At 38.3% G+C, this 27,090-nt stretch overlaps 1 protein-coding gene across 1 annotated transcript; it reads right to left on the reverse strand.

The window, feature by feature from the left end:
- Positions 1-837: 837 nt before the first annotated feature.
- Positions 838-26,720, reverse strand: CUL4B (cullin 4B). Its single transcript, XM_042028308.1, has 20 exons — positions 25,567-26,720; positions 22,779-22,894; positions 18,149-18,252; positions 17,157-17,226; positions 16,623-16,696; positions 15,471-15,633; positions 15,281-15,370; positions 14,928-15,010; positions 13,814-13,881; positions 12,588-12,706; positions 11,551-11,743; positions 10,367-10,471; positions 9,964-10,074; positions 9,143-9,228; positions 8,474-8,581; positions 8,111-8,224; positions 7,085-7,190; positions 6,838-7,010; positions 6,150-6,302; positions 838-4,583 (listed from the first exon to the last, which is right to left on the reverse strand). Exons 1-20 carry the CDS (start codon positions 26,090-26,092, stop codon positions 4,488-4,490), a joined length of 2,658 nt encoding a protein of 885 aa, XP_041884242.1. The 5' UTR covers positions 26,093-26,720; the 3' UTR covers positions 838-4,487.
- Between the last annotated feature and the right edge of the window lie 370 nt (positions 26,721-27,090).

A 27,090-nucleotide genomic window follows, 5' to 3' on the forward strand; every position in this document is an offset into this window, starting at 1 on the left:
AGAAAAAGGAATGAAAGAATTTACTGCTGGTTTTTTTCTCAGAGTAGACAGATAATCTATCAGTCTCCAAACAGTCATCTGTTTCTGTAGTACTTTTTTTTTTTTTTTTTGGTGAAGAATGTAGGAAATATTCTCTTTAAGGAGAAAGTCTCAGTGGAAAAACCATTCCATGCATTTAGATGCCTCCAAGCTGTAAGACAGGAAGGCAGCACCTGAGCAGGATTCGTGGCAGACGCTTCCCAGACCTGTCTAAGCCCACCTGCCCCAGGACTGTTGTGTGGTTCCAGCAGTGCAGGGTCAGCCCCGCTGCAGCCCATGCAAGCCTTCCACGGAGCAGTTCACAGGATCAGCATGTGCTCTGCTACAGCTATCCCAGTTTCCAGAATTCAAAAAGGAAATTCAAAACACTCCATCTCCCCCCTCCACCAAGTCCTCAGTGTTCCTGCACTGGAAAGGGCCAGGCTGGACAGAGTCCTTCTGCTTAGATTTAATCCAGCAGTTTAGCGTGAGGAAGAAAAATCAAGAAATGGCCAGTTGGCCATTCTTAATAAGAGAAGCAAATTCCCTGTCCAGCTCTGTCCTTCATACTTCAATAATCATTCCAGTGTCATTAAAAAAATGAGAAACTGGGAGACAAGGAATATTCATACAGCAGGAGAGGTGCCTCCTCTAGGAGCAACAAACCACCACCTCCAGTATTTTTGTGTATTTCTGCCACTTGTACACATTCTAATCCCGATTCAGAGTCTGTAAGGATGCTTATTTCCTTCCCCTCCAAGAACCATAGAAGACTTAGCAAAAAACCCAAAACAATAAAAATTCAGGAATGGAAGCCACTTAGAAAACTCAAGGGATTTTAATGACTGAATGAATAAGGAACTACTTATTATATTTAAGTAGCAAACAAGTATTTTGCTATCAGAGCACAAGCTAAAGAATTTAAAGAAGCCATAAACATTAGTAAGCCCAACATACAGAACTTGGAGTAAGAAGGCATTTTACGCACAAGAGTTTATCAACACAAAACTGTTTAATATTTATTAAATGACACAAAATACCTAGATAACAGACTCACTCTCTGAAAGGACATGTATTTACATTATTTACCAACTTAAGAAAGACTCTCTGTACCCATATCAGACTTATGAAACATAAAAAAGGTTTTGCTGCTTTTTGCATCAAAGGATGCAATGGTGATACATGCCCTGTTTGCAAGTCTGCATAAACGATAAGTTTTTGATGCTGTGAAAAAGCACAATTTCATATTCTGGTAGCTGAGGGAAGAGGCTTCTGGAAAGTAACAGGGTTAATTTTTTCCCCCCAACTCCAGACACACTCTCAAGACTGTTATACAAAAAGTATATTACATTTTTGAATGCTGCTGTACTCTTACAATTTTAGTGTAACGTTTCAAAGAAAATGTTCTTCCTACTATATGAGAGCACTAAAAAAAAAAAGTGGTATTTGAACTTTTTTTTAGATGCACTTTTTTTTTTGTTTTAAAGAAAACATTAGGGCAAATGATACGTCTAGGGAAAAATGAAAGGCCAACAGAAAAAAAAAAAAAAAAAAAAAAAAAGCTGAGACCAAAATATGAAGAACAGCTAAAGCAACTTAACAATTTGCTAGGGTTTGTTTTTTTTTTTTATTAACTATTTACTTTGGCACCTTTGTGTAAACTATAGAACAAAACAACGTTTACAACACATTTGCAATTACAGCATTTAAACAAAATGGTCACTTTTGAAACCAGCCAAGACAAAAAAATAGTCCATTTATGGGTATAAAGATTAAAAACCCTAAAATATATATTTCTAAGAATAAACTGCAATTTCTTATGAACAAGGTGCTATAAACTGCATGCAAGAGTCAAGATTAAAAATGTGTGGCCAAACAGACAAGCTGTGTTCTAGCCAGATGAGTTGTGGTCCAAGCCCACTTCAGTTTTTTCTTACAGAGATATATATGGCTCAATAAGCAGGCACATGATCCCAGCAAGAATTTGCGGAGTTGTACGATGACAAATCTTGGCTGCAGCTTTGTCATTAACCAGGAATGAGCGAGACCTTAGCAGAAGAGATGAACAAGTTCTTGGGGAAAACCCATGAAGCTACAAGGAGAAGCCTTCTCCCCTCCCCTTGCTCACCCCTCTCCTGGCCTAGCCAGGGTTCTCAAAGTCCATTCTTTGGGTTGCTTTAACTAGATTGCGCTTAGGGTCTGCCTCAGATTGTGAATTCTGATCAGATTTGAGGACATTTTCTGTATAATTTGCTGCATTTAAGTTACTGAAATAGACAGGATAAAAATGAAATAAACCTACAGACCTTTGCAATTCATTTGACTGAATGTGACACTTGTGTAAAGAGGGAGGGTTTTGCCACAACAGGTGTTCACACATGTAGTGGTGTTAGATTTATATGCTACAACAGACTGAATGGAACCAGCTCAATATATCATCTCCTGTCTCCCAAAGAGTTAAGTCTTATGCTTCTTCTCCAATTCTCTTTAAAAGGAATCTTTTATTGGCTGAAGATACAAAACACATACAAGAAAAAGGAACACTGAATGCAAAACACAGAAGTCTTTTGTTTTTTTATGGTGGGGGACATTCTTTCCTCCCCAGTAAATCTCTATTTGAACTAATACTTGAAGATTTGCAGGAGGAGTCTTCAAGGTTCTCACCACATAACTCTACTGTCAGTATTTGTCTCACAGAGGCAGGGGTGGCCCTGGATGTCTACCAGTGGTTATGCTGCAATAGTGTCAAGGGGCAAGGTGGATTTTCTGCAGATCACAAAGAGCTGTATGACAGTTAGTTGAGGATGACTGCAAATAATTTAGCAGGGAAAAAAACCACCCACATTTGCTTCATGTGTCAGCTGAGAACTGCATACAAAAGAGCTTGAGAGAAAACATGGCTGGAGCATATACAGAATTAAACAGTAGATTAAAAAAAGCACTAAGGATGGGATGTATCAGATAGAAAACACACACACACTCTCACACATGCGCACCCCTGAATGAGGGATCACAGTGATAGAAGTTATAGGTCATAGAGAGCTAAGTTACACTGCCATTAAACAAAAGTAACATCTTGCTTTCAAGAGATATCTGGTATTCCCCAGGACTATCAGTGCCTGAAAGAGGATGAGGTTTTTCATTGTGCTCTGCAACACAGCTGATCGTAGGTCTAAAGCCTGGCTGGGTAAGGAAGAACTGGTACGTGGAGGAGTTCCTTTTCTGCTGACACCTTTTTTTTCCCATATATTCCTGGCACATGCTGCTATAAGCAATAAAAAATGTATTTTGTTGAAACAAAGCTCTACATTCAAGTGACTTACTCTCCCATGTCTTATAAAGATGCAAAGAATGCTCTCTGGTCATCTAAGAAAATATATTTTAGATGCCTTGTAGCAATACTTAACTTACTATATGAGAGGTAGGCTTCTGGGTTCTAGGAGGCCTGCTAGGCTCTAGGGCTGAGTTCTTAAAGCTTTAAGTTAAAGCAATCCAAAGCAGGGCAGTCTTAGAAGAGCTGCCCTGTCTAAACCTTGAGGTTAGTTCAAGTTTAGAATGTTGCAAAGCAAAACAAGTATTAAAATCCATTTGCAATTTTTGTTCTTACAGCTTTACCACAAAAACAGTGTGGCTTTTCATCTGTAAATAGATTCTCTTTATTCTAGAGTATTGCTGCCAAGAGGTGAAGGCCTCCTACCCATGACTAGTAAAAACTGTCACTTCTTCCATTATGGCTGTTTTATGCTTAAAATTCCCAAAGGTGAACACCAAGTCTCACAGGCAAGCCATATAAATCTAATCTGAACTTGTTTTGTTGTAGCAGTTATTTAAGAATGGTGTTTGTATATACAGTATACATGCCCACACTGCAAACTTTGTACAATCATTTTATACTGGTACCATTTTGTCTTAATTTCAACCAAGAATATTTTCCATTAGATCACCAATAAGCATAGCTTGGCTTATTCCCCATTTCCCCCCTCAAGAGAAAAAAATCCAAGTGTGGGCATCAACCAAACCAATGGTATGTATAACTGAAATGCATTCTGTACAGTAAATTAAAAGTTTGCATGCAGTTTAAGCATTTTAAAGGCTATTTTCTTATATTAATTAACCTTCTGTTTCCATTTAAAGATATGAAAGATATCTGTCATATATCAAGTGACTCCTCTTCAGACCCAGAGACAAATGGAATCAGAAAGACCAGGTACTTTCTTTCAGCTTTCTGCACATCTTACTAAATAACATGCAAAGAGTTCAACAGCATTCTTCTTAAAATGTAAATAGTACTCTTTAAATGGGCATGTTAACCACTGAAAGAAGTCCACTCTACTATACTTTTCCATTACACTGCTTTCATTCAATCATCGGTAGTATAAAAAGTCAATTAACGGGATCAACAGGCTAGTTTATCCACTGGCAACTGTGTAGGACACCAAGTGTGCAGTAAAACAAAGGCCAACATATGTTTATGCAATATAGTTGTACTGATTCGGGTTTTCTTTATCTCTTTCCATGTAGTCCCTGTCAATTAAGGATTCTATTCTCTTCTTAAGGTCAGCAGGCTGCAAAATAAAGCACATGTCAGCATTATTACTTTGCAGTCAATGCTTCTTGGTTCTTTCTTTCCAGTTGAGCCAAATATCTATATTGTTCAAGATGGCTGAGGAAACAGAATTCCCAGTTTAAAAAAAATCCTTTAAAGTATCAGAGCTTCTAAAGTCTGCAATGTATAACTGATGGAAGAGAGAGTTACAAATCTGGCTCATCACCTGCAGCTAAACAGACTTTTTACAAAAAGGAAAGATATTTGCTGTTTTTGAACTGAACTCTAAAGAAGTGCAGTTTGTGCATCACATACCAAAGTGTTTCTATTTCTGACATTTAGCCAGTAAAAGATGGTTTCATTTCCTCTTGAAGCAAATGAGTTTTGCAACAGTTTGGGTGCCCTGTGATTTTGCTGGGTGAAGAACTTTATAAAAATGCCTCATGATAACGGGTGAGGAAAATTATTTAAATAATCTGCTATAATCTTACAAAGCCCAACTGCAGTTTATGCAATACTTACAGGCGGGCAGGCACTCAATGTGGTAATACAATGGAATGAGATAGAAGGACCTTTTATTTTACATTTCCATTGATAGAAAGCACCACATATTTGAATTCCAACAATGCACCGCTGTCTGTTTGAAAACCCATTTCCATTTGTACACAATGAGCCAGTGTGGTGGCCGATTGGCCTGTGGCACAAGGGACAGAGAGAGCTCTTGGTAAGACAGTCTCTGGTGCTAAAGACTTACCAGTCAGGGTTTAGGGTGACCAGAAAGGCTTCTCTCAAGATGCTTGTTCTGTTATGTTAATCTACTCGGTTTAGCTCCCCCGGTTGGCTGTCAGCCTCGTCACTCCCCCAGAGCTTCCCCATTGGTCCCCATTCCCTAGTCCTGCCTTTTCCCCACTCCTGGATAAAACCTAGAGTTTGCCATTGTTCTCACCTTTGCCTCTGTAACCTTCCACAGTGTAGAAGCAATAAATGCTCTTGTTGGAATACACGCAAAGACCCTTCTCATCTCTTTGTCACCAACTTTATACTGAAGCCAGCCGTGCATTTGTGCATGCACAAATGTGAGCCACAAAGCTGGACAGAGACAGTAATAAGCCAGTCATTTTATATTGCAACTGTGGGCTTCTTCAGCTTTGAGACATTCACCAATATTTTATTTTTATTCCTATTTGTGTGTGTATATATATTAACCAGTATAATCCATCTAGAAAAACCACTGTACTTCAGAAGTATCAACCAAGTTCAGATTGTAACGAAGAATTGGTTTTGAGATTTGAAGCATTTTCTCCTTTGCCCAAGAATGCCTTGCCAGAACACTGCAAACAGTGGAACAGCAGCATACAAGGAGAGCCAGCTGCTCCCTTACTGCTAACAAACTCCAGGGCTGAAATCCTTTGGAAATAGGTTTCAGTAACAACTGGCACTTTATAAATTCCTGAAAGTGAGTATTTGCCCTTTCTAATACCAAAAAGATGCATATTTTAGACAGAAGCACTGTTTAACTGAGGGCAGGCCAGGGAAGATAAAAAGAACTAATAAAGTTTTAGAAGTAGAAGAATCAGTACGCCACCTTGACTGGGAACTTCAGCTGGTTGTAGACCTCTGACACAAGCAGGTTATGACTCAGCGTCTTGCGCATCTTCATGATCCGCACAATGGCAGCATCGATCTGGTACTGCCGGTCCTGGAATACTCTCTCTGTAGTGCTTGCCTGCTCCTCCACCTGAAGGATCCATTCAGAAAAGTTTTAATGAGAATACCAGCGCTGTCAAAACAATTCTTTCTATCTCTATAACAATTCTCAGTGTAAGACAGTGAAATGCCTGTTGTCAAATATCTGACATAAACCCTTTACAAATACGAAGGCTGATTGTCTATTAAAAAACCCACTCATACAAAGAATTAAAACCTTTGCACCGATTTTACATTGGATGGCTGTCAGAGAAACAAGTCCACAGTGAGTTTTCCATGTTCACAGTCAGTAAAGCTCCATGGAATGATAAAGGACGAAAAGAGCATTTCATAATTGGAACTTCTCTTAACCTTATAGAGAAATCCAGCATCACTGGTGTCTTAGTACAGAGACACACATTTAAATCACCACTGTTAGGTATGTGCCGTCATCCAAATTACACATGTAACTCTGACAGAGATACCACTATGTACATGACAACCAGGAGGAAAAAAGCTTGTAAAAGGGCAGGCAACAAGGTTCTTAACCCAAGGATCTAAACCCCAGAGGATTAAAAAAAATATACCGTTTCTTTCATCTGAATTTGGTTGATTTTTATCCTGAAGAGCTTATGTCTGAAATCATCATTACATGTGAATTTATCACCATCTTCCACATCTTTGCCTTTGGGGCTTTTAGTCAGTACTCTAGCTTTGCCACAAGCCAGAGATTGAAGTGTCCTTCTCAGCTCTCCATCCTCTAAAGCAGAAACAAGTTGTTTAGGTTTTTTCAGTAAGAACACTTGGAAGTACTCATTTGTTTTTGATACCAACCTATCCCAGTGGCTTGCTTTATCTCCTCTAAACTGAACTCCTCTCCTTCATTAAACATGAGCAGCACCAGTGTCTGGAACAAGGAGACCTGAAGTTCTTTTTTGCCCTGTAACACGGGAAATAAACAGACATCACCAGGCTGTTTTTTCTGGGGGGGAAAGGGATGAGGGGAACATGAGAAACAACTCACTCTTGCATGTCAATTATTTCAGTAACAGGATATTATTTTATAGTATCTTGAGAATATGAAAGAAGTTACTGGTCCCTTGTGTTTACTATGAAATGCAGCACAAGCTTGAGGCCACAAAGCTGGACTATTTTATCCAGTGACAAACCTCACCCAAGACATGCATCAGATTACTCCAGACAAGTCTCAAACCACGGAGTGCTTAAAATTAGTTTGGAAGACCTTTAAATCAAAATCTTACACAAACATTAGTTTAAGGAACGCAGCATAAAGAACCACAGAATCTTTGAAACAATCAAGTTTGATAATAGTTGTTTTACCATTAACATTTTTCTGAAAATTGAAGTGGTAAGCACTCCTATTTAATGAGAAAATTTTGTGAAGAAATGGTGAAGGGGAATAACTGGAAACCCTTTTAAAACAATTGCGTTCTTGTACAATCCAGAATTTTTCTTTATTTCAGTAGTGAAAAGCTTACTGTAAAGATGCTTGATGCTATCAGATGAAGTAAGGCCACTGAACAAACATGGCTCCTTTTTTTTCCTCCCCACTATAAAAATGAGGGCCATTTTTAATCTGGAGGTAAACCCACTGGATATTTTCCCCAACAGGCTTTTCTTTCCCCACCAATACAGAAACTGGGTGCATGTTCTTAGACATTAACACATCTGTTTCAGAAACTACCAACTCTGGAAAAGATAGCAGGAGATCAAAAGTAATTGCAAAAACAGTGTTAAGTTTTCTACCACAGCACAAAAAAGCTTCCCCATATATCCCTAAGGTACAACCCAGACTTGGAATTGACAAAACAACAGGAGTAATAGAAACAATAGACTCACCTCTTTAAATTCTGCTTTTAGTACACAGTGTCCTAGTGTTGACTGCCACTGAAGTTTCCTACCACTGTGCTTTCCTAAATAAAAGGTCTTGAAAATCTCCTGCAGTTTTACCATCTAAAGGAAGAAAAATTCCAAAACACTAAAACACAATTTCAACTTTAAAAGCATCCTTCCCTCCTCCACAATCAATTAAGCCTTAAATCAAGGCTTAGAATGATAAAAGGAATTGCAAGAGAACAAATTTCATTTAAAAAAAGATAGTTCTGCATTTCTTTCTCTATGCATATTGAAAACCAAGTGTCAGTGGATCCCAAGATGCATTTCTGATAGGCCAATACTTGTATAACCCATGATGTTCATTACCTCTGGGGGCAGGTGGACCTCCATAGGCACGTAGGTTGGCCAATAACCCATAGTCAGAATATTCACTGTTAGTTCAATGTTGCCAGGGACATTCTGATTTTGCATATACTGCAAAGAGAAACAAAATAAATTAAAATAGAGCTATGTTTATTATACATATTTCATGTAGAACTGAAAAGTTAGAACAGGCATTGTGAGAGCTGAGAAGACAAGTGACCACATGATGTGTTTGTTGTATAAACTGCAAGTTACATGAAAGAAAATTAAGGAAAGAAAAAGCACTTTTCTGAAGTTCAAAAGGCACTGCCATACAGGAAGAAAACAGCAAAAGTAGTGTTTTAGCAGGCTGAGGTGAAGATCTAATTAAGTGTGAATGGAGGAAAGAATGTTAAAAATTGTTTATAATCAAAACATTACAAAATCATCAGAACTAAATGTGCAAAAACTTCCAAGCCAGGCATCAGAATATAGTGGTGTTAAAAATGTCTTAGAGCTGGTGTTAAAATGTTTTGTAAGTTTACAATTCTCTTATTGCTGTGGGTGATGTTTTGTTTGTTTGAAGAAGCTTGTCTCAGTTTTTCTGCAGTGTTGCTCAGGAAAAACCTTTAATAAATTTAGTAAAATTTTCAAAAGCACAGACAGGACAGACAGCAGACTTTCCCTCAGTACCTGTTTGAATTGTATCATTATGTCTTTTGAAAGCTCCATATCTTTAAACATTCCTTCAAGTTTGCTGGTGAAAGCAGCTCCACATTCTATAAAATAAAAAATGTAAGTATTAGAAGTTTATGTGTTTATTTTCAACATCTCAGAGTAGTTATTCTAAGTGTCAGAATGTACTTTTACGCAAGACCTTTTTCAGCAGATTTTCTTACATAAAGACCTGGCTTCTAATTAAGGTACAGAATAAGGTTAAAAACAAGAAAGAGGAAAATGTTTTAATGTGGTAGCTATTTTGCAACCCAGTTGTTTTTCCATGTGGACCTGACTGTTCATCCGTTGACTATGGTGGCCACCGGTCACTCAGATGACAATTCTAATCCCTATCAGCTGCCTTACAAACTGTGTCCTGATGGCAGAAAAGAGGTCAAACTCTAAAAACCTTACCCTTGCCACCCAAAGGCTACATCCAATGAAACAATGAAGACCAGACTAGAGAACCACTAGCTGACAGTGAGTAACAAGTGGAAGTCATCCTTAAGTTCTCTGAGCACATCCCTGATTTACTCAGTGGGGAACCTCAACTCTATCCTACAGACCAAGATATACTTTAAGTTCCTGTGTTTTTGCCTTTCCTGTTATAATTACAAAACTAAAAGCAAAGGAATCTCCTCAAAACCCACCAGTCATTCAGGACTTGCACAGAGGCTTTTGCCCTCATGGAAAGGGGAAATATCAACAGCACTTCTGTGAAGGCCTGTTAAAACAACTACTTTTAAAAGAAAGCTGATAGATCAAAATGATAGATAGGCCGACAGATATTTACTTACCATGTTTGAGTTTGGAAAGCATAGATTTTTCAGCATCTACTGATGCACTCTTCCCAACTAATAGTCTCTTTGCTAGATCTTTTTTATAAAAGGCCTCAAAGACATCTTTTCCTGTAAGAGATGAGATTTGAAAGTGATCACAAAGCACTGCTGGTTTTAAACAAACATTACCAACAAGAGGCCCAATTCAAAGCTCAGGAAAGCAAAAAGGGCCTTCATATGAAGATTTCCACAGGTTTTGTTATTTGCAATTTGACAGGCAAAGTAGTTAAACAGCACTACACCAACAAACCACATCCACAGAGAACAAACACCTGAAAATGTAGCCAGACTGCAAAAATAATTTCAAAGTACCTTTATGTTACTGGTTAAACAACTCCACAAAAAACCCCCCAATACTTACCATATATGAATCTAAATATGATCATAATTTTATCCAGCATTTTTTCAAGTTCTTCATCAGTAGCTTCTTTGTTGCCTGCACGAAGCTTTGAATCTACATATTTAGCTAAAAGAGTGATGAAGAATGAAGTTTAGCACATGCTTACTATCACAGTGAAACAAAAATTTCTAAATCTAATATTATGAAATCTTGAAAATGTAAAAGATCCTGAAATCACTTTCTATCAACCTTGTAACAGCTACCTTGATACATTTTCATAAGGCTATGAAGTTATAAAAATATTATAGCCTAGCATCCTTTTTTGGATAAGCAATGACTGCATCTTAATTATCATATACAATGTTAAAAACATTTTGCCTATGAAAAAAAAATCTTGGTTTATGTTGTGATCTCAAAGTAAAAAGTCACTGCTGTTGCAGACTGACATGGCTGTAATAGAAGCAAAAAGATAAGAAAAATATGTAAATCAGTTACTTAAATGTGTTGACTATACTGCTGAATTTCTCTAGCAGATCACTATTTTGTTTTAATTTCTAGTTTCAATCAAACTAGATTGTTTGTTTTCATTTCAGATGGTCTGGTAAGCACATTACCGTTAGGGAATTAATGCAAAAAAAGGAGGGCAGACACTCCACAAGCCTAACAGCACAACCAATTGCAAACCAGGTAGTATTCACTGTGTGGGGAAATGGTTCAAAAGTGCAGAGTACCAGGCATGTAATGCACAAATCTGTAAATAATGTTCTTTGCAAACCAGAAACTATCCACACCATAGAGGTTCAGTGCATCCTCAGCTCTCTTCACTTTCACATATTAAACCATAGATATCTCTGTATAACCCCAACAGCTCTGTGCATATGTGCTGGTGGCAGAGTTATGGAAGCTTCTGAAAAAATCGAATTATTAGCAGTATTCTCATGTGTAGACACCAGCCAATTGCTGGAATGCCCATACTCTGATGTTCTGCACTTTCCTATAGCCTAGCCAGTAAAGTGATGAACAGTTTGCTTTTAATGTTTGATATTACCCTCCCAAACAATTCCTTTGCATCAGGCGGCACAGCAGATCCGCAGTTTGATGTGCACTGTGCACATACTAACACACAATCCCAGCATATCCCATCTATAAGTGCATCAGCAACTCAGCACCCGAATTCTCACATGAAAGAAATTGAAGAAAAATACCTATGAGTTCAGCTGGCTTATTTGGTCTTTTGTTAATGAATGTTTCAAAGGCTTCTTTCATGGCATTTACAAACTTCTCATTCTTGAGAAAGCAAACATCAATAATATGGTCAACTTTGTCTTTAAAATCAAGAAGTTCTTGGACCATGGTTTTGTCTTTTTCAGGATTAATCACTATGGTGCTACCAAATGCCTGCAAAATAAAACGTATCTTACAATTAGCCTGAATAATTAATTTAAATGACAAGACTTGTAAAACCTTAAGTTACCTTTGTAATGTGTTGTTTCTGGCACTCACATTAGTTCCACTAATAACAAAAGTATTCCTTTATTATGTATTACTGTATTATGAAGTATTTACTATATAATCATTCCTAGGCCTTGCATATTGATTCAAAACCTACTGATGAAAAAGTGAACAGATTCAGAACTTCTGTCTAAAGAAACAGAGTTTTGCCTGACAAAATTAACACACCCTTTTCAATCATCTATATCCTCAGGTTTTACACAGGTAATGTTCTCACTAAACTCAGTTTTATTTAACAGTACTCCTGTGCCATTCCAAAGCCTTCTTTCACAACAACCATATTTTCTGTGACATTTTCACCAAGAAATAAAATGAATCATCCTAACTGATATTCAAGTGCTTTTTGAACTTCAACTGGTTGGTAACTTAAACGACCACTCATTCTCACAGGAAATTTTATCAGAAAGAAGACAAACATTCTGCCTTTACTAAAATAACTACTGAAGAAATATAGTTGTCCCCCCAACTAACTATAAGCAAGATTATAAATTCCAAATTTATTTGGAGTTCAGTAATTCAACTGAATATTCAATGTTTTCTTCAACAGGGCTAGAACAGTTACTATACCTTTCCTGGGATGTTTCAAAAGCTGTCTATTAAATACATGTTTATAAGCAAGTATCTTCAATTTTTAGAAAAATGCAATAGGTTACAGAGATGACTCAAGTATCTGTGCATAAACCCCACTGATACAACAGTGGTATCTGTTCCAGAGCTCTACGAACAGTACCTTTATGTATTCAATCCAGTGCTGCAAGAGAACCTGTACTCCACCTCTCACACGGCTGAATAACTGATATAGAAGAGACAGGTCTTGAATTCGGTTTTCATCAAGAAGGTGATTTAAACCTGAAAATGTGAGAATTTCAATAGAAGTTAAAACCAGAGTAACCCAAAGAAAGCACAGCTTACTAATACAGTAAGACGCCTCTTCAAAACAAGTATTTTTTAATCAAACTATTAGTGGTGCTATTTTTTGTTGTTTTTTTAATTTTAAGGTGCCTAATTTAACAGTGAAACACAAAATATCTGCCTGAACTGGCTGAAACCTTAAAAATCTTATTATTGCACATGATTTTATTGCACTTAGGCTACATGTACTTTACATAACAACCTTATCACAACATCTTTGCTTACTTCTGCTTTACTATTCCCTAAAGATTTGAAAAGTTTACATTGTACTGATCTGTAAGAAAAGTTCCTTGGCAAGACAGCTCTGACTCTCAACTCCAGCTGTAAAATAAAATTTACAGATGCTTGAAGGCAAGCAGCTTCAAGAAATATCTTCACCATCACTTTTTAACTTTCTGGAGAAGGCCGGATGCTCTACAACAAGGTTCTAAGAAAGTGGATGGGTAAAGTCTGATACTCCCCTCAAGGAAGAGTTTGTTACAGATGTGCAGGAAGATGCTCACATACCTGTTTCATTCAGAATCAGGCTATTAAGGACTTGATTGCTGTATTATTAAACTCTTGCTGCACCCGTTTCTATTTCCAGATTATCTCTCAGATCAACAGAAGGTTACTTGACCCCACAGAGACCATTGTAGAACTGAGGCAATGTATTGCATAGCTCAAATTACACCACATTTTAAAAACAAGCTGCTTTTTGTTAGCAGCAAGTACTCAGTATCTCCCTTTTCTGTTACAGCAATAATTCAAAGGCTACGCCTTTCTTTACCTCCAAGTCTTCAAAATGTCACTTAACATACTGAACTTGAGCCCCCTGTTCTAATTTTCCTTTTGCTTTGCTGTGTATCAGAAGACAGCACAGTGTCCCCTTATCTCCAACAAGGAGAATAGTCAGTGCTATTTTGGGAACTGAGGAGCAAAGGGAGTTAAAGAATGATGTAGCTTGTCATCCCCCAGCACCCAAATCCATCGCTTTCTTTCAGCACAGGAACTGAAAGCCCCGAAGCAGTAATTAGAAACACTTCTATAAAGAAGAAAGATTACCTTTCTGAAGAATGGCTGTTAAATGTTCACCTAGAAGTTGCTTTTCTACAGTAGCAATTAGTGGCTTCCTACAGAAGAAATGTTTAGAATTATTTTCCTTTTTCCATTACTGACAGTTTTAAATCCTTCTTTTGTGATTATGTTAATTACATTATCATTGGGAGTGCTCTAATTATCTGTGGCCAAGGACCTAAAATGATTAGACACATATTTATCCTTTTTCTCCCCAGTAAACAATCTTTTTTTTTCTGCTTGCTGACTGACGATTTTAATTCACACAATAAGCCTGTTGTACATGACCTGTAGGCAGCTGGACAATTATTCCATCAGTGAAGAAGTTGGGGAGAATTCATCAAGTAATATGCCTAATCCTGTGCTGTGGGAGGGCATTCATGTCTTGGGAAACAAAACAAGGAAAAATGAAAACAGACCTCAAGTCAAGAGGTATTAAAACAAAATAGAGAATTGGTCCCTAATGCTGGCATGGAAGACGGAAGCCACTAAACAAGCTAAACACTTTTAACAGCTGAGAGACGAAGGAAATCAAAACGTATGACAGTAGCAGTAGAACACCTCTCTCTCAGAAAGGTCTTGATATTAGTGACCTACGTTTTCTCTCAGACCCAACAGCTGTAGCTTTATGTTAGAAGACCTCCACCTGACTGTGTTGGAAGAAATCCTGCCTCTAAGTAGAAAAGATTGAAGAATGACATTATTCAATAATTTCCCAGACTCCACATGCAAATATTTTTTGTAAATATACAGAATATTTAGCTTTAGAATTTTCTATGCCGAGTCCTATCTTTTTCAGGTAGGACAACACTTGATTAATTACATTTCAGCAGGAAAGAGACATCTGGGCTGGGAGTGGCAGCCTATTTTTCTTCAAGCAAATACTTAACAACATTTATGCCAAAATAACTAGTGATTTAAAAGAAAAGGCTATTAGCTGTGTGAGCCAAGACAATGCTTCATTGTAAACATGGAACCGTGGGAAGCGAAAAGCATTTGATGGTCAGTCAGTAACAGAAATAAATTGCAGCTACTTAAATGGCCCTCAACAGAAGAGGGCCCGAACAGCTCATACCACCAGGCGAAGAGAGACTACACTTACTGTGTGCTCTGATCTAAGTAAGTGATTATTCTGTCTGCTTCTTCTTCCAAGCGCTTGTTGACATGGTGAAGATATTCTGGAACCTGAAAATGCCGGAGTAGTTTTGTATGTTAAAAAACAACAAGAAGAGAAAAAGAGACACAATACTGGTCTGACAGAAGTAGCAGCTCCAGTTTTAAGCAGAAATCATTAGCACTGTGACTGAAGGCAACTGCACGTGCATTTCCTTTTTCAGAATACTATAAAACAAAGGTCACATTATTGCCTTATACACTAAGGCAGCAGAATATTTCTACTCCCTGACACATGCTTTGACATTAGGCACAACAAATACTGTTAAACATCTGAAATACCTCTCGTTCCTGCATAAGCCTCTGTCCCTCTGCTGCATACAGGCGATTAGTCTCTTCCAAGAATCTATGTTCGAAAGAGTCCTGATAAATCTGGGGAAACAACATGACAGCAATCCAGGGTAAAGCTTACTGAGCACTAAATAAGAATTTGAGCTATTTAGTGGTTTAAAGGTGAAACAAGTTTACTCACCTGCAAGTCAGAAAGCATGCTCAGAAGGCTTCGCAGTAAACTCCTGTCAATAGCCTCACCATTTCTTTCCCTCTCGATCAGCAGAAGAATGCCATCAATAGTTTTGTTCTGAACCTTCTGATCACTGATTATATGAGTTCTGAACAATTCTAGCCCCATATCCCTAAAAAGAAAACAAAGACTGCTCAATAAACTGTTTAAGAATAAATCCCAGACATATCTTATTACAACATGATCTAGATCTAATAGAGGCCAATACTAGCATTCTTCCAATTCCTCATTCCTCTGCCTCCACATCACTCAAGCTGAACAAATAGATGAACGCTGAAATAAACCATGACACTGCACCAACATGAAGCTACAGATTTTAAACACCAATGCAGGTATATTTTCCTAAATAACCACGTAACTTTCGCAACATCTTTATTTTTCAGTTGGTCGACAGGATGTTGGAACACCAACCTTCATGAGAAAAGAAAAATATCATCCTGGGTTCCAATTCCATGGTTATGGTGTTGGACAATATTTCTATTTTGTCCATCACTTACTAATCTCTAATTCTTAGGCACGGCTTAGAAGAACTCAGTGATGTGAACGACAAGGATCTCTGCTTTGACTGTCCCAGTTAAAACCTTCCATGAATTTGAAACTATGGGTATGGTCACTCTTAGGAAAAGTCAGGCCCTCCATCAATCTCTGGCAAAGTAATTCAGGTACCAAAGAACAGCAGGGCATATACTAATTATTAATACAAGGAGCAGAAGTTGAAGTCCAAAAAAGCATATCTTGCTTTTAAGAAATTCTTTCCTTCAAAGTACTTACAGAACTTGAAATACTGTGCATGCTAAGGCAGTAACTGGGCACCCCAAACCCTTGCACTTCAGTTGCTGACCAGGCCCCTTCCTTTAACTGTGCAAACTGGAGGCTGATATCTACTTCACTGAGATTTGAGATCACAGCTATTCTAGAACAATCCTATAACTTATGGCAAATAAATTTTAAGTCTCCCTTTTCAAAAAGCATTCTTGCATTCACCGCGTAATTTACAGGTCACTAGGAGGTTTATATTAAAAAAATCCACCTGAAAATCAGCAAGGTACAAGCAATAATTTGAAATGCACCCCCAAATAATTTAATTCTTTGTGCCCTTACCAAATAGATGGCAGCATTGAATTCTGAAGTACGTAAGTTCGATCCAAGAACAAAAAGATACTTCTAATCATAATCTGTCATGAGAAGGAATAAAACAGCCACAATCATTTTACTCTTAAAACTGAAGAGCAACACCAACTATGCTCAACAACAACAAGAAATCCCACCAATGGGTTTCAGGCAGTGCTTTCTTGGACACCGCTGATTTATTTAACATCTTCTGCCAATCCCTGCAAGGTGATCAATGTGACACTTTGCATATTTCTGTGTAACAGAACAGCTCCTTTAATAAAGGAGAAAGGCTTGCATAAAACTGACAATGAGGAGTTAGGGGTGTGTGTGTGTGTCCAAGATCAGACCCATATGCTAAGAAACACACTACTGGCAAGTATTCATTTCTAACAAACCAGATACAGCTGTTTATCACAAAGAAACCTTACATAAATTTAAGACGTTTCAGAAGTTTGAAAAGGAACAAAGTTAAGCAAAACAGGCTGACAAAGCAACTGGTTTTCCTTAAAAAGATAAACTTACCATTTGTCTGCAGTGATCTTGCCAACATTTGTCTATTTTCTTTAGAAAAAGGACACTATCCAATGAATCCATGAAGAAATCATTAAGAAAATCATGATTAATGGGTGGTGTAAGCAATTAAATCAACCAACTTTATTATTTTTTAAAGACACTTAACAGAGAGCACAACAAACTCAACCTACTCTCAGAATGAACCAGTTAATTTCTTGCAACACATTTATTTTTACTTTTTAATGAGGGCCTTTGTGTTAATAATGAGAAATCAAAATTATCTGAACAAATTTTAAAAAACTATCTAAATAGTTTTGAATGTTTTGTTTAATCTGCCATCCCTGGGGAATGGAACAAACGTACATATCCCCATACCTCAAAAACCAACAATACCCAATACATGTAAGAGCTCACAACTACACTGTAATTTCAGTTAACCTTAAGAAATAAACTTTGTCCTTCAAATTTATCTTTTATTCAGCTCACTGCATATCTTTTATTCAGCTCTGGAACTAATTAACATCCACTTAACAGGATCTCAGCCTGATGCAATCCCAAACTTCTGAAAATAAAACATTTTGATCCTCAGAACCTGACATGCTGCCAAACCACCATTACTTTTCCAAAAAAACCCAAAAGCTACTTGTTGGAAGACTCTTCACTTTATCTAAGCTTGGAAAGTTCAATATAAAAAACCCTGACATGATACAGTCAATAAAGGCTTTTTAAGCCTTGCTGCAAATCTAACACGAGTTTCTGTAAGATGTCAAAGTATTTTACAAATACCAGTGAAACTTTCTCAAACTTTTCAATGGTTACAGACATAAAGGAACAAGTAGTGTTCTCCTAGGTCCCACAAAGAAATTAACACAAAACCAATTACACAAATCCTAGGAATTCAGATTACCATGGCCTAATGTCATGAACTAGTCAAAGAAATCCATCAACATATACTTGCAGGTAAAACAATTTTGGCTTGTCAACAGCTAAAGAAAGGATATTCTCTGAATTGGTGAATTTGTGCTTTAATGTGGTCTTCACAGATCTGCCTCAATTGTTTGTACAAATTTGCAGAGATCTTGTAGGAGCAGAGATTTTCAACAGCCTGAAGTAAAGAGAAAGAGAAACAATAACTAAAAGATCTTGCTATATTTTTACATGCGGTTTTACAAGAAAGGGGGACATCCCCTCCCAGACAAGAATTCTGCTTCTCACAGCTTTTAACACAGTTAACTGCTCCATGAAAAACACCAGACAGACATGACTCTGCAATGGTAACAGGAGACAAAGGCAAGCTGTGCCCTGAACAGCTCACAGATTATCAATTTAGCTGGAGTGTCGATCTTTCACGTGGAACTGCAGGACTGGCATCTCTGAAACCAAAGATGGTATTTTAATATGTTCCAGTATCTTACTAGGCTTCATACCTCAAAGCAGTCACTTAAGGTCTTAATTTTATTAACTGCTGTGCTCTGCAAGTCACACTGATGTTAATGGAAAAGCACTGCCATCTTAGTTTCCTTTTGAAGACCTTTCCTCGTCCCCAAAAGTACATATATATACACGTATGTAATCTATCTTATCTATCCATCCACCAACTCCATGCCTGAATAAGTTTAATTACAATCCTGAATATTAGTAGCATGACTACATTCCAGATGTTTACAATGACAATCCCAGATTTCTAAATCTCATCAAGTATTAGAAGAATTATTGCTGTGCTCACAGTAAGAAGTGAAAAGAAGTTGAATGGGGCCACATCTTAGAGACCTATCAAGCAAACAGTCATTCTTAAGTCCATTAGTGTATCTCAAGACTTCTAAAATTCATACCCATGTCCAGAATTTGAAAGCAACTAAACAACTTTGCAGGCTGGTGAAAGACGCAGTAAGCAATTATTCTGTAAAATACCTGGAGAAGCTAGAGGAGAGGCATATATGATTTTCAATTAATGATTTGTGCTATTATTTACTTATTGGAAAAGACTTCAGTTGCTAGCATGACCAACTCTTTGGAAAAAACATGAAGGACTGGAAGGTAAAGTTTGTTCCCTAGCACCTGCAGGCAACCATGGAGGGACTGCATAGTTCAGAAGTGCACAGAGCACATCTATGCTATTACACTGAAATTCCCCCAGAATATTTCCCAACAGTCCAAATAGAAGCAGACAGTGAGCAGTCACCACTAAAAGCACAGCAACAACCAAAATAGCTAAAAAAGAGTTCCTTGCTTCATCCCAGGATATCAACACGAACCATTCTGAGTGCAAGTGCACTACATCTAATACTGGCTCTAGCACACAAAGGAGTTAAAAAAACTCCAACCAAACACAAACCAAACCTCCATGAAAACCAAAACCCCGCAACAAAACCATCCCACACAACAATAACCACAAAAACCCCCAAACCTCCAGGAGCTTAGTGTCAGAAGTAAACAGGTATAGCAAGAGAGTGAATGTACCAGTTAAGACCAAAACAGGTCTGAATGAAGACTGTAAGGAAAGCCAAAATTATCACCCAAGTATACATATCCTTATGTTTGGAAATAGCAACAGGTTTAACTCTCAGCCTCAACACTTAAGAAACACCAAACAAATACAATAAAGTAATAGGAAAATGTATTCTATAGTTCACTGTTCAGAGCAGATTATGGGCACTGTTCAAGTCTATTCTGCTATTGTACAATCAGGTTCAGGCAGCAAACCAGGATATAACCCCATACTTGATTCAGAAGAACAAGGGGATGGAAAACACTGAGCTTGAAGAGCCTGATCAGAACTTCAGCAAATGCAATCTTCCTAGGTTTCTTAATTTCTTCCACTTTGGAGAAGCCAACTGAGAGCTGGGAAGATGAATGTTTTGGATGGAACTTGCCTGTCACCTACGGAACCACCGTTACTCTGGCTTCAACCCACCAGCCCAGGACACCAGCAGCCTCTTTCCTGGACTTCTGATCACCTCATCCCAACATTGTTACAACTGCTGTCTATCAAACAAGTACTCTTTAACCATGCTGCTCTAAATCCTTAAAAGAATTAACCTCTGCATTGTAGATGGACAAATGCACACAATTAACTTTCAGTGAAATAAAGGCACATGTATGAATATACACCTACTTTTATGGAGTGTTCATATAAAGCTGAGCTTTTACACTTGTCTATCAGAAATGCCAAAAGTGTTTAACATGTCTACTAGGATTGAGGGTTTGAACATAAAGTACAAAACTTCTGCATCTTTGTTGATGATGACATGCACAGAAATGCTTTAATTTTGTGAACTTTGCTTATTTTTAAGAGATTAACTCCCTACTACAATATTATGCTTCGCTTAATTACTAGTGCTAGACAATGCTGATTGTATCTAAAATGTATCAACATTAATACACGTAAAAACTTTAGGGCCTTTAGTTCACAAAATTATCATGTTCTGAATTAGTGAAAAACATGTTTCTGATCAGGGAATCTGTGCCCTAATGATGGCCAGAAAATCCAAAGAAGAGCCCTATTTCCTTTGTGTAACATATATATAGTTGGATGTGGTTTTCTGTTTGTTTTGATTTTTTTTTTTTTTAACTACAGCATCTGGGTTTTAACCTGGGTTTGCGTAGTAAGGAAAAAGAACTGAACACAACTCTGACAAGAGAAAATCGGAACTTTCCGGAAGTACTTATATCTGATTTAAAAAAAATCGCTATGTATCAGGTACCGAAGATCTAGATCTCTACTTTCAGGTACTAATGTAAGGAGAATTACTCTATGAAAGAAGCATTCAATTCTGTAGCACTTCAGCTACTCAAGGATAGGAACCATTTTGCTTGCTGAGGAGGAACAAAGCAAGTACGAAGCCTGGGTCTCGCAAAGAAATAAAGCTTCAAAATGTTTTCCCGGTGGGATTTTTCCAACACAGACAAGAGTTAAACCAAATGCAAGAAGCTTAAATCAATTTAAAAAAGAATTATCTTCTTTGGAGGTGTGCAGGAGAACTTTTGCAGACTCTTTTGTAATTCCCCTCTATGTTGGATAATGGTGTCTGCCAAGGCATATTTGGGATCAGATCCATTACCAAGCAGCTGTTCATAAATGACATTAGTTTAGTTAGCATCTAAAAACACTAGTGGATTCCTATTACTATTTTTAAATCAAGACATTTATTTTTAGATTTATATTAAAATAACCATACTTGATTGCACTCTGTTTCACTGAGAAGTATCTAAGTAATAACAATGTTGAATCACTGAGATTTAAAACAAAAAAAGCTTATTTTTTGTTTTCTGACCACAAGCAACATTAAATTAAGCTTGTGGTAAGACAGCAGAAATTTAAGCAACACTGTTAAACAGAAGCAAGGATTTCAACAGAACTTTGTATTTTTTAACAATTTTGGATAGCCTTCAAGCATTTAATTAACAGTTATTTGCACTGTTACTCTAGAGTAAGTAATTTACAGTATCAGCCAGTACAGTTGGTTGTAATTTGCTATCACTTTCACCAAGTTTTGCAAAAATAACAATACTATCATTATTCTGACAAACTGTTAAAAAAGCAGTATTTTTAGTTAATTAATTGAACATTATAAAAGATTAAAGTGATCTTAAGAATGCCCTGGACTGAGGAGCAGCAATTTATTCTTCCTTAAATCTGTTCCCAAGCCTTGTACAAATAGGATTTTTTTTTCCCCATATACAAATGCAGCTTTTGTTGAAAAGGGGAGGGCAGGGGAAGAAGAGACACTAAAAAGAGATGGTGAGAAGGCTATATACACATACAGAGGAACCAATTAAACAACTAACCAGGTAATAGAGGCTTTAAAAGTAGAGTAAAAAGTTCAAGTGCTTCTTAATACCCAGCTAAAGCAGCACTGTTGCTATGCTGCTAAAACCACAAGTGACGTTAGTAGGGAAAAGGTAAGCAGGGGGAAATCTCTCCAACACATTCAGCTGAAAAAGCAGAAGTGGAGTTTATAAAAAAAGCATTAGGAAATGCAGTTCAATCTGATCACTTCCTAAGATATTTAAGAAAAAACAATCAGAGCTGTTGTTGGCAATAAAGTTTGATTCTCAGTTGTTAGAATAGAGAGAATGCTGCAACGCCCGAAAATTACAATCAAACAAAAATAACACAATTCATCAAGGAAAAATGGTGTTCTACTTACCTATAAGAAGTCAATAAAAAGTTTCAGTTTTTAAGTGATTTGTGATACTTGATCATGAACAGATACTTTCTTCAGAAAATAAATGACATTTTAATATAAATCATCTTTTTCTTACCTAAACACCAATATTTGAGGATTCCACATTTCTCCTTTAGCAGATAAACACCACAACCCCCTAAACAGAAAAGGGAATATAGCTCCTTGCCTAATTTAATTCTCATCAACTGCCACAAGGGAAACCATACCTTGGATTTTGTTGTGGCAAGTAAAAGAATAATATATGAGTTCAATGCTAGGTCTTGTGAAATTTTCACTCATTTTTTTAAAATGAAGAAACTATTTGGTGACAAGTTTTTCAGTCACAAAAGCTGCTATCAAGCAAAATGCCATATTCTTACCACCATATCAAGAGTTTTAAGCAAAAAAATCTGAGAACAAAACAAAAAAGCCCTACCCCATTGCTTTTACTTAATGCACTTACCTGATAGAGCTCTTCTAAATTGTACTTAATTGAAGTACTGTTCTGGATAGCTTCTACAGCTTCTTTCAGTTTTTGCCAGGTTTCATCTGTGTAGTTTTCAGGCAATTTGGGTTTATCTTTAAAAGAAATTATATAAAGTTTGAGAAAATATTTAGATAAAGCAGAATCTTTTACAGAAATGAAAAGAATGTAGCTTTGAGGGAAAAGAGGTATGGGTTGATGGTCCAGCTTTTAATTTATACTTACATGAAAAGAAAGCATTTGTGCAAAAGCAGTATCTTATTTACATTTGAAAGAGTAACACATTGTAGTAATTCAGCATTGCTCTTCACATACACATCACAGCACCTGTAGCCCAAAGTGTATGTGTGTTTTACAAAAATCACAATTCTGTGCCTGAGCAGCTGAAGAAGGGCTAAAACCAGCAAGAGTGATCTACACCTTCATTACAATCTTTCATTACCAGGACAGCAGAGCCAAAAGAAAGGGAACGTAAAAGGCGAAAATGATGGATTAAAAGATACACACAACTGTGTATCTTAGTTTTTAATTTACTGCTCATTAATTCAACTCTGTATTAACCGTTGGAAAGAACTCCTCAAGAAACACTCATGGAAAAACTGTAATTATTACACAGGCTTTATGTTCCCAAGGAAAACCTTCCAATTTTAAAGGAATACCTTTATGTCTTTCTTGGGTTTGACCAGTGGATATTTTTTAGAGTTAAGCCTCTTTTAATGTTCAAATAGCTCCAGCTTCCCAGATCTGACCATTAATTTTTCTGGCTCTTTTCTAGAGATGTCCCTGCTCTGCAGCACCTTCAACAAGACTAAAGCATTTACAACATGCTATGATATTCCCCAAGTCACATCCTCAGAATATAAGAACTATTTTAAGATTTTATATTCTCATAACTACCTAAAGTGACCATTTTTGTTCTAGTAAGCACATTCCCAAATGGAGAAGAAAGGAGAAGAAAATCTGGGGAAGATGATGACACATGCACATTCATGCTATCAACAGGTGAAACTGCCCCAGAGTTTATACTCCATTAAAATTGACTTTTACACACCTAAAAGTAAAAAACAGATTTTAAAGCTCTATGGTTTCCTTAGAAATGACTAACAGAGAGAAGTAATTATTTTGTTCTTTCAAGCATTTCCCTACAATATTGGGAATATCCCAACATCAGCTGCATCATACAGATCTAGGGAGACAACTGACTATGGACTTGCCCATTTTCACCAGCAACTCCCGAGTATGCTGCTCAGCAGTTAACACCACGGTTATGGATTTTAGGAAGTTATTTAAGTTGTAAAGGATGTTACTGCTATCACAATAAGATAAAAACAATAATCTTAAGATTATTATTCAGTTTAGCATCTGAGAGTAAACAAAAAGCAAGGCTGTCACAATCCCAAGACATCCTTTTTAAGGAAGTGGTTCAAATACCAATTCATAAGCAATGATGATCACAGCACCATGCAATCCATGACATTTGACAGGTATTTTAAATGCAAAAAGTTAACTTCCCTTAAAGATAACAGTGCACAAGCAACTGAAGAGCAGCCTATGATGCATCATAGGTTTGTATTTTAAAATAATCAGTCAAATTAAATGATGATGCTGGGATGTGTGGAGAACATTTTTGAGAATTGGAACCTTAAAGCAAATAGTTACAGTGTGATCATGAATTCCTGCAAAACATTACAGTGGGTCAAATAATCCTAATCCTTACCTGATGCAATAACTCTACAGAACATTTGTATCAATTATGTATTTAGAAATTAATTTTAGTGTTGGTAATATCTTTTATCCCTCCCCAAACCCAAACACATAAGGAAAAAGAAACAACCCAAGAAAGCAAAGTGGACTATTTTGGAAGACAGCAAGAGGCAGGAAATAAAAAAAGCCCGTGATTTCCTCATCTTTATAGGGAAAAAATGGCAGCATTTTAGCTAAGCTTTCTGCCTACCCTATTTGTATTTTTGTTTACTAGAAAATGAAGCAGCATCACATCAGAAAAGTTTAATTTCTCTACTTCACCTTTGTCTCTAGTAACATTACTCAAAAATTTCAAACATATGATTTGAGAGAATTTATAAAATAATGTAAACTTGTAAACTAAGAGCAAGCTAAGACAGAGAAAAGATACTACAGTTAAAAATTACAGTGAGGCTATTACAAGGAAAAATCTCTGCAAAAATCTGAAGTACCTACTTTAAAGGCAAGTGGGAAAACCAGAAAGGAAATCCACCATAACAGCCAGATAATCACCTTAGTTTCAACATTTAAAACTAAGCACAGGCAGATTATCCTATAAACAGACAACACGGATAGAGGCAAGGCATGTAAATTCAAGGCCAGTTTAAAAAAACACATTTTGTGCAAAGACATATCATAAACTGGGCTAAAATATACACTAAGCCCTGAATCAGGATTACTAGAAAAGAGGTATCAAATGTTAAAAGTTTAAACAAAGGCGATTTACACAGGTAGTAAAACCTTACACCTAACATACAAATTAAGGCCTTCTCAAGAGACAGAGTGAAGGGAGTCCAAAAAATAATTCCAAGCAGCAAAGTGCAACTCAGGATGTGCACATGACCAGGCAAGCACACATCAGAAATCACTATTCCCCTTTACAAAAGTGAAGAAATGTTCACCACAGAAAAGCAATTCCTGCAAAACCTGGAGCTATTTAAAAGGAACCGGTTTTCAAGCTGAAAACAAAACACAAAGTCGAGTGTCAGCTCCCCACAGGTTGTGACAAATTATTGCCTGTTACCTTTAAAGTTCTTGATCACTAATTTCTTGGCAGAACCAGGTTTACTGTTGGCGAAACTGGAAACAGTAGAGGAGGCAGCTTTGGTCAGGCCATTTGCATGGTGCCCCACAGCCACTGACGAAATTAAAAGGCTTTTATTTTTGAGCTGTTGTTGGTGCTGCTGCTGAGAAGAGGCAGCAGGAGAGGAGGAGGAAGAAGACTCTTCAGCCATCTTCACATCGAGTCCAATAAAATCCACGGAGTCCTCAAAGCGCAGCTTCTTCTGGAGGTGATGGTTGGAGGAAGCGACCCCTGAGGAGGAGCACGAGGAAGTGGTGATGACAGAGGAAGATGACGAGGAGGTGTTTTTGGAAGGAGAAGAGGTGCAGGAGGAAATGGAATCAAATTCTTCTTTTTCGGAATTGCTGTTGTTATTTAACTTTCTCTTCTTGCAGGAGGAGCTGCTGCTAGTGTTACCATCAGTGGCAGGTCTGACCTCCTGGGCTGCAGCTGGGGGGTTGGGGGAAGAGAAACCTGTGGGAAACATGAACACACAGAAGTGAACAGGCTGAGGGGCATCAAATCCTTGTGGTGTGACAAAAAGAGGGGTAGAGTTTTAAAGTCAGTCTCTGCTGTCTCTCGGGGGCGTCTTTCAACTCCTCCTTCTCATCAGTGGAGTCCTTCCGTATTTCCTCTCCTTCGCGTTCTTCTTTATCGGAGGAATCACTTTATCTCCTCTTCCCCTTTTCTTTATTACTTTGGTTCTTCTCGTAGTTTATCTCTGCCTTTCTGCTTTTACTCCTTTCCCAGCGGAGCGTCTCCGTTCCTGCCTCTCGCCACCCACCAGCTCCTTTCAACTCTCCTCTCCAGCAGCAGAATTCCCCACGGCTGCCCGCTCCCCCGGCTTCTTCTTGCGCTCCCCTCCTGCTCCGGCCGCCTCGTCTCCGCCGAGCAGCAGCGGGGAGGGCTGAGCGCGGCTCCCTCTCGCCTCGGCTCCAGCCCCTCGCCCCACACACCTCCCGCTCTGCCCCGCGGCCGCTCCGCTCGGGCCCCGCTCCCCCCTCTCCGCCTGTGCCCGCGCTCGCTGAGGGGGGACGGCCCGGCCGGGTTGTTATTGTCACTGCACAGCAGAGGGAGCGCAAAAATGGCGGCGCATCCGCCCGCCGTGCATGACGGGGCGCGGCGCACGGAAGCGCGGCCGGGAGGCGGTGGGACCGCCCCGGGATCCTCCCCAGGACCCGCCCCCAGCCCCGCTGGCGCTGTCGGCCCCGCCGGAACTGATCATGGCGCGGTGCCCCCCCCCCCGTGGCGGGAGTGCGGGGTCGGGGAGTTCCGTACTGGGGTTCCGTACTGGGGTTCCGTACTGGGGCTCCGCCTTGCCTCACCCGGCCCGTCCCCGCCTCGGGCTCGCCGCAGGTTCCGGCCGCGGTCAGTGCGGTGCGCGGCGGGGTTCGCAGGAGCTCGGCCCCCCGGAGCCTGCGGCCGAGGCCTGTTGGCTTGGTTTGGAAGTGATTTTTCTTACACTTATTTATAAACAATCGCTTA

This window comes from Corvus kubaryi, unplaced genomic scaffold (assembly GCF_017639235.1).
Source record: "Corvus kubaryi isolate FWS band 111438036 unplaced genomic scaffold, C.kubaryi_AGA036_p1.0 130, whole genome shotgun sequence".
In the NCBI taxonomy this organism is placed as follows: domain Eukaryota; kingdom Metazoa; phylum Chordata; class Aves; order Passeriformes; family Corvidae; genus Corvus; species Corvus kubaryi.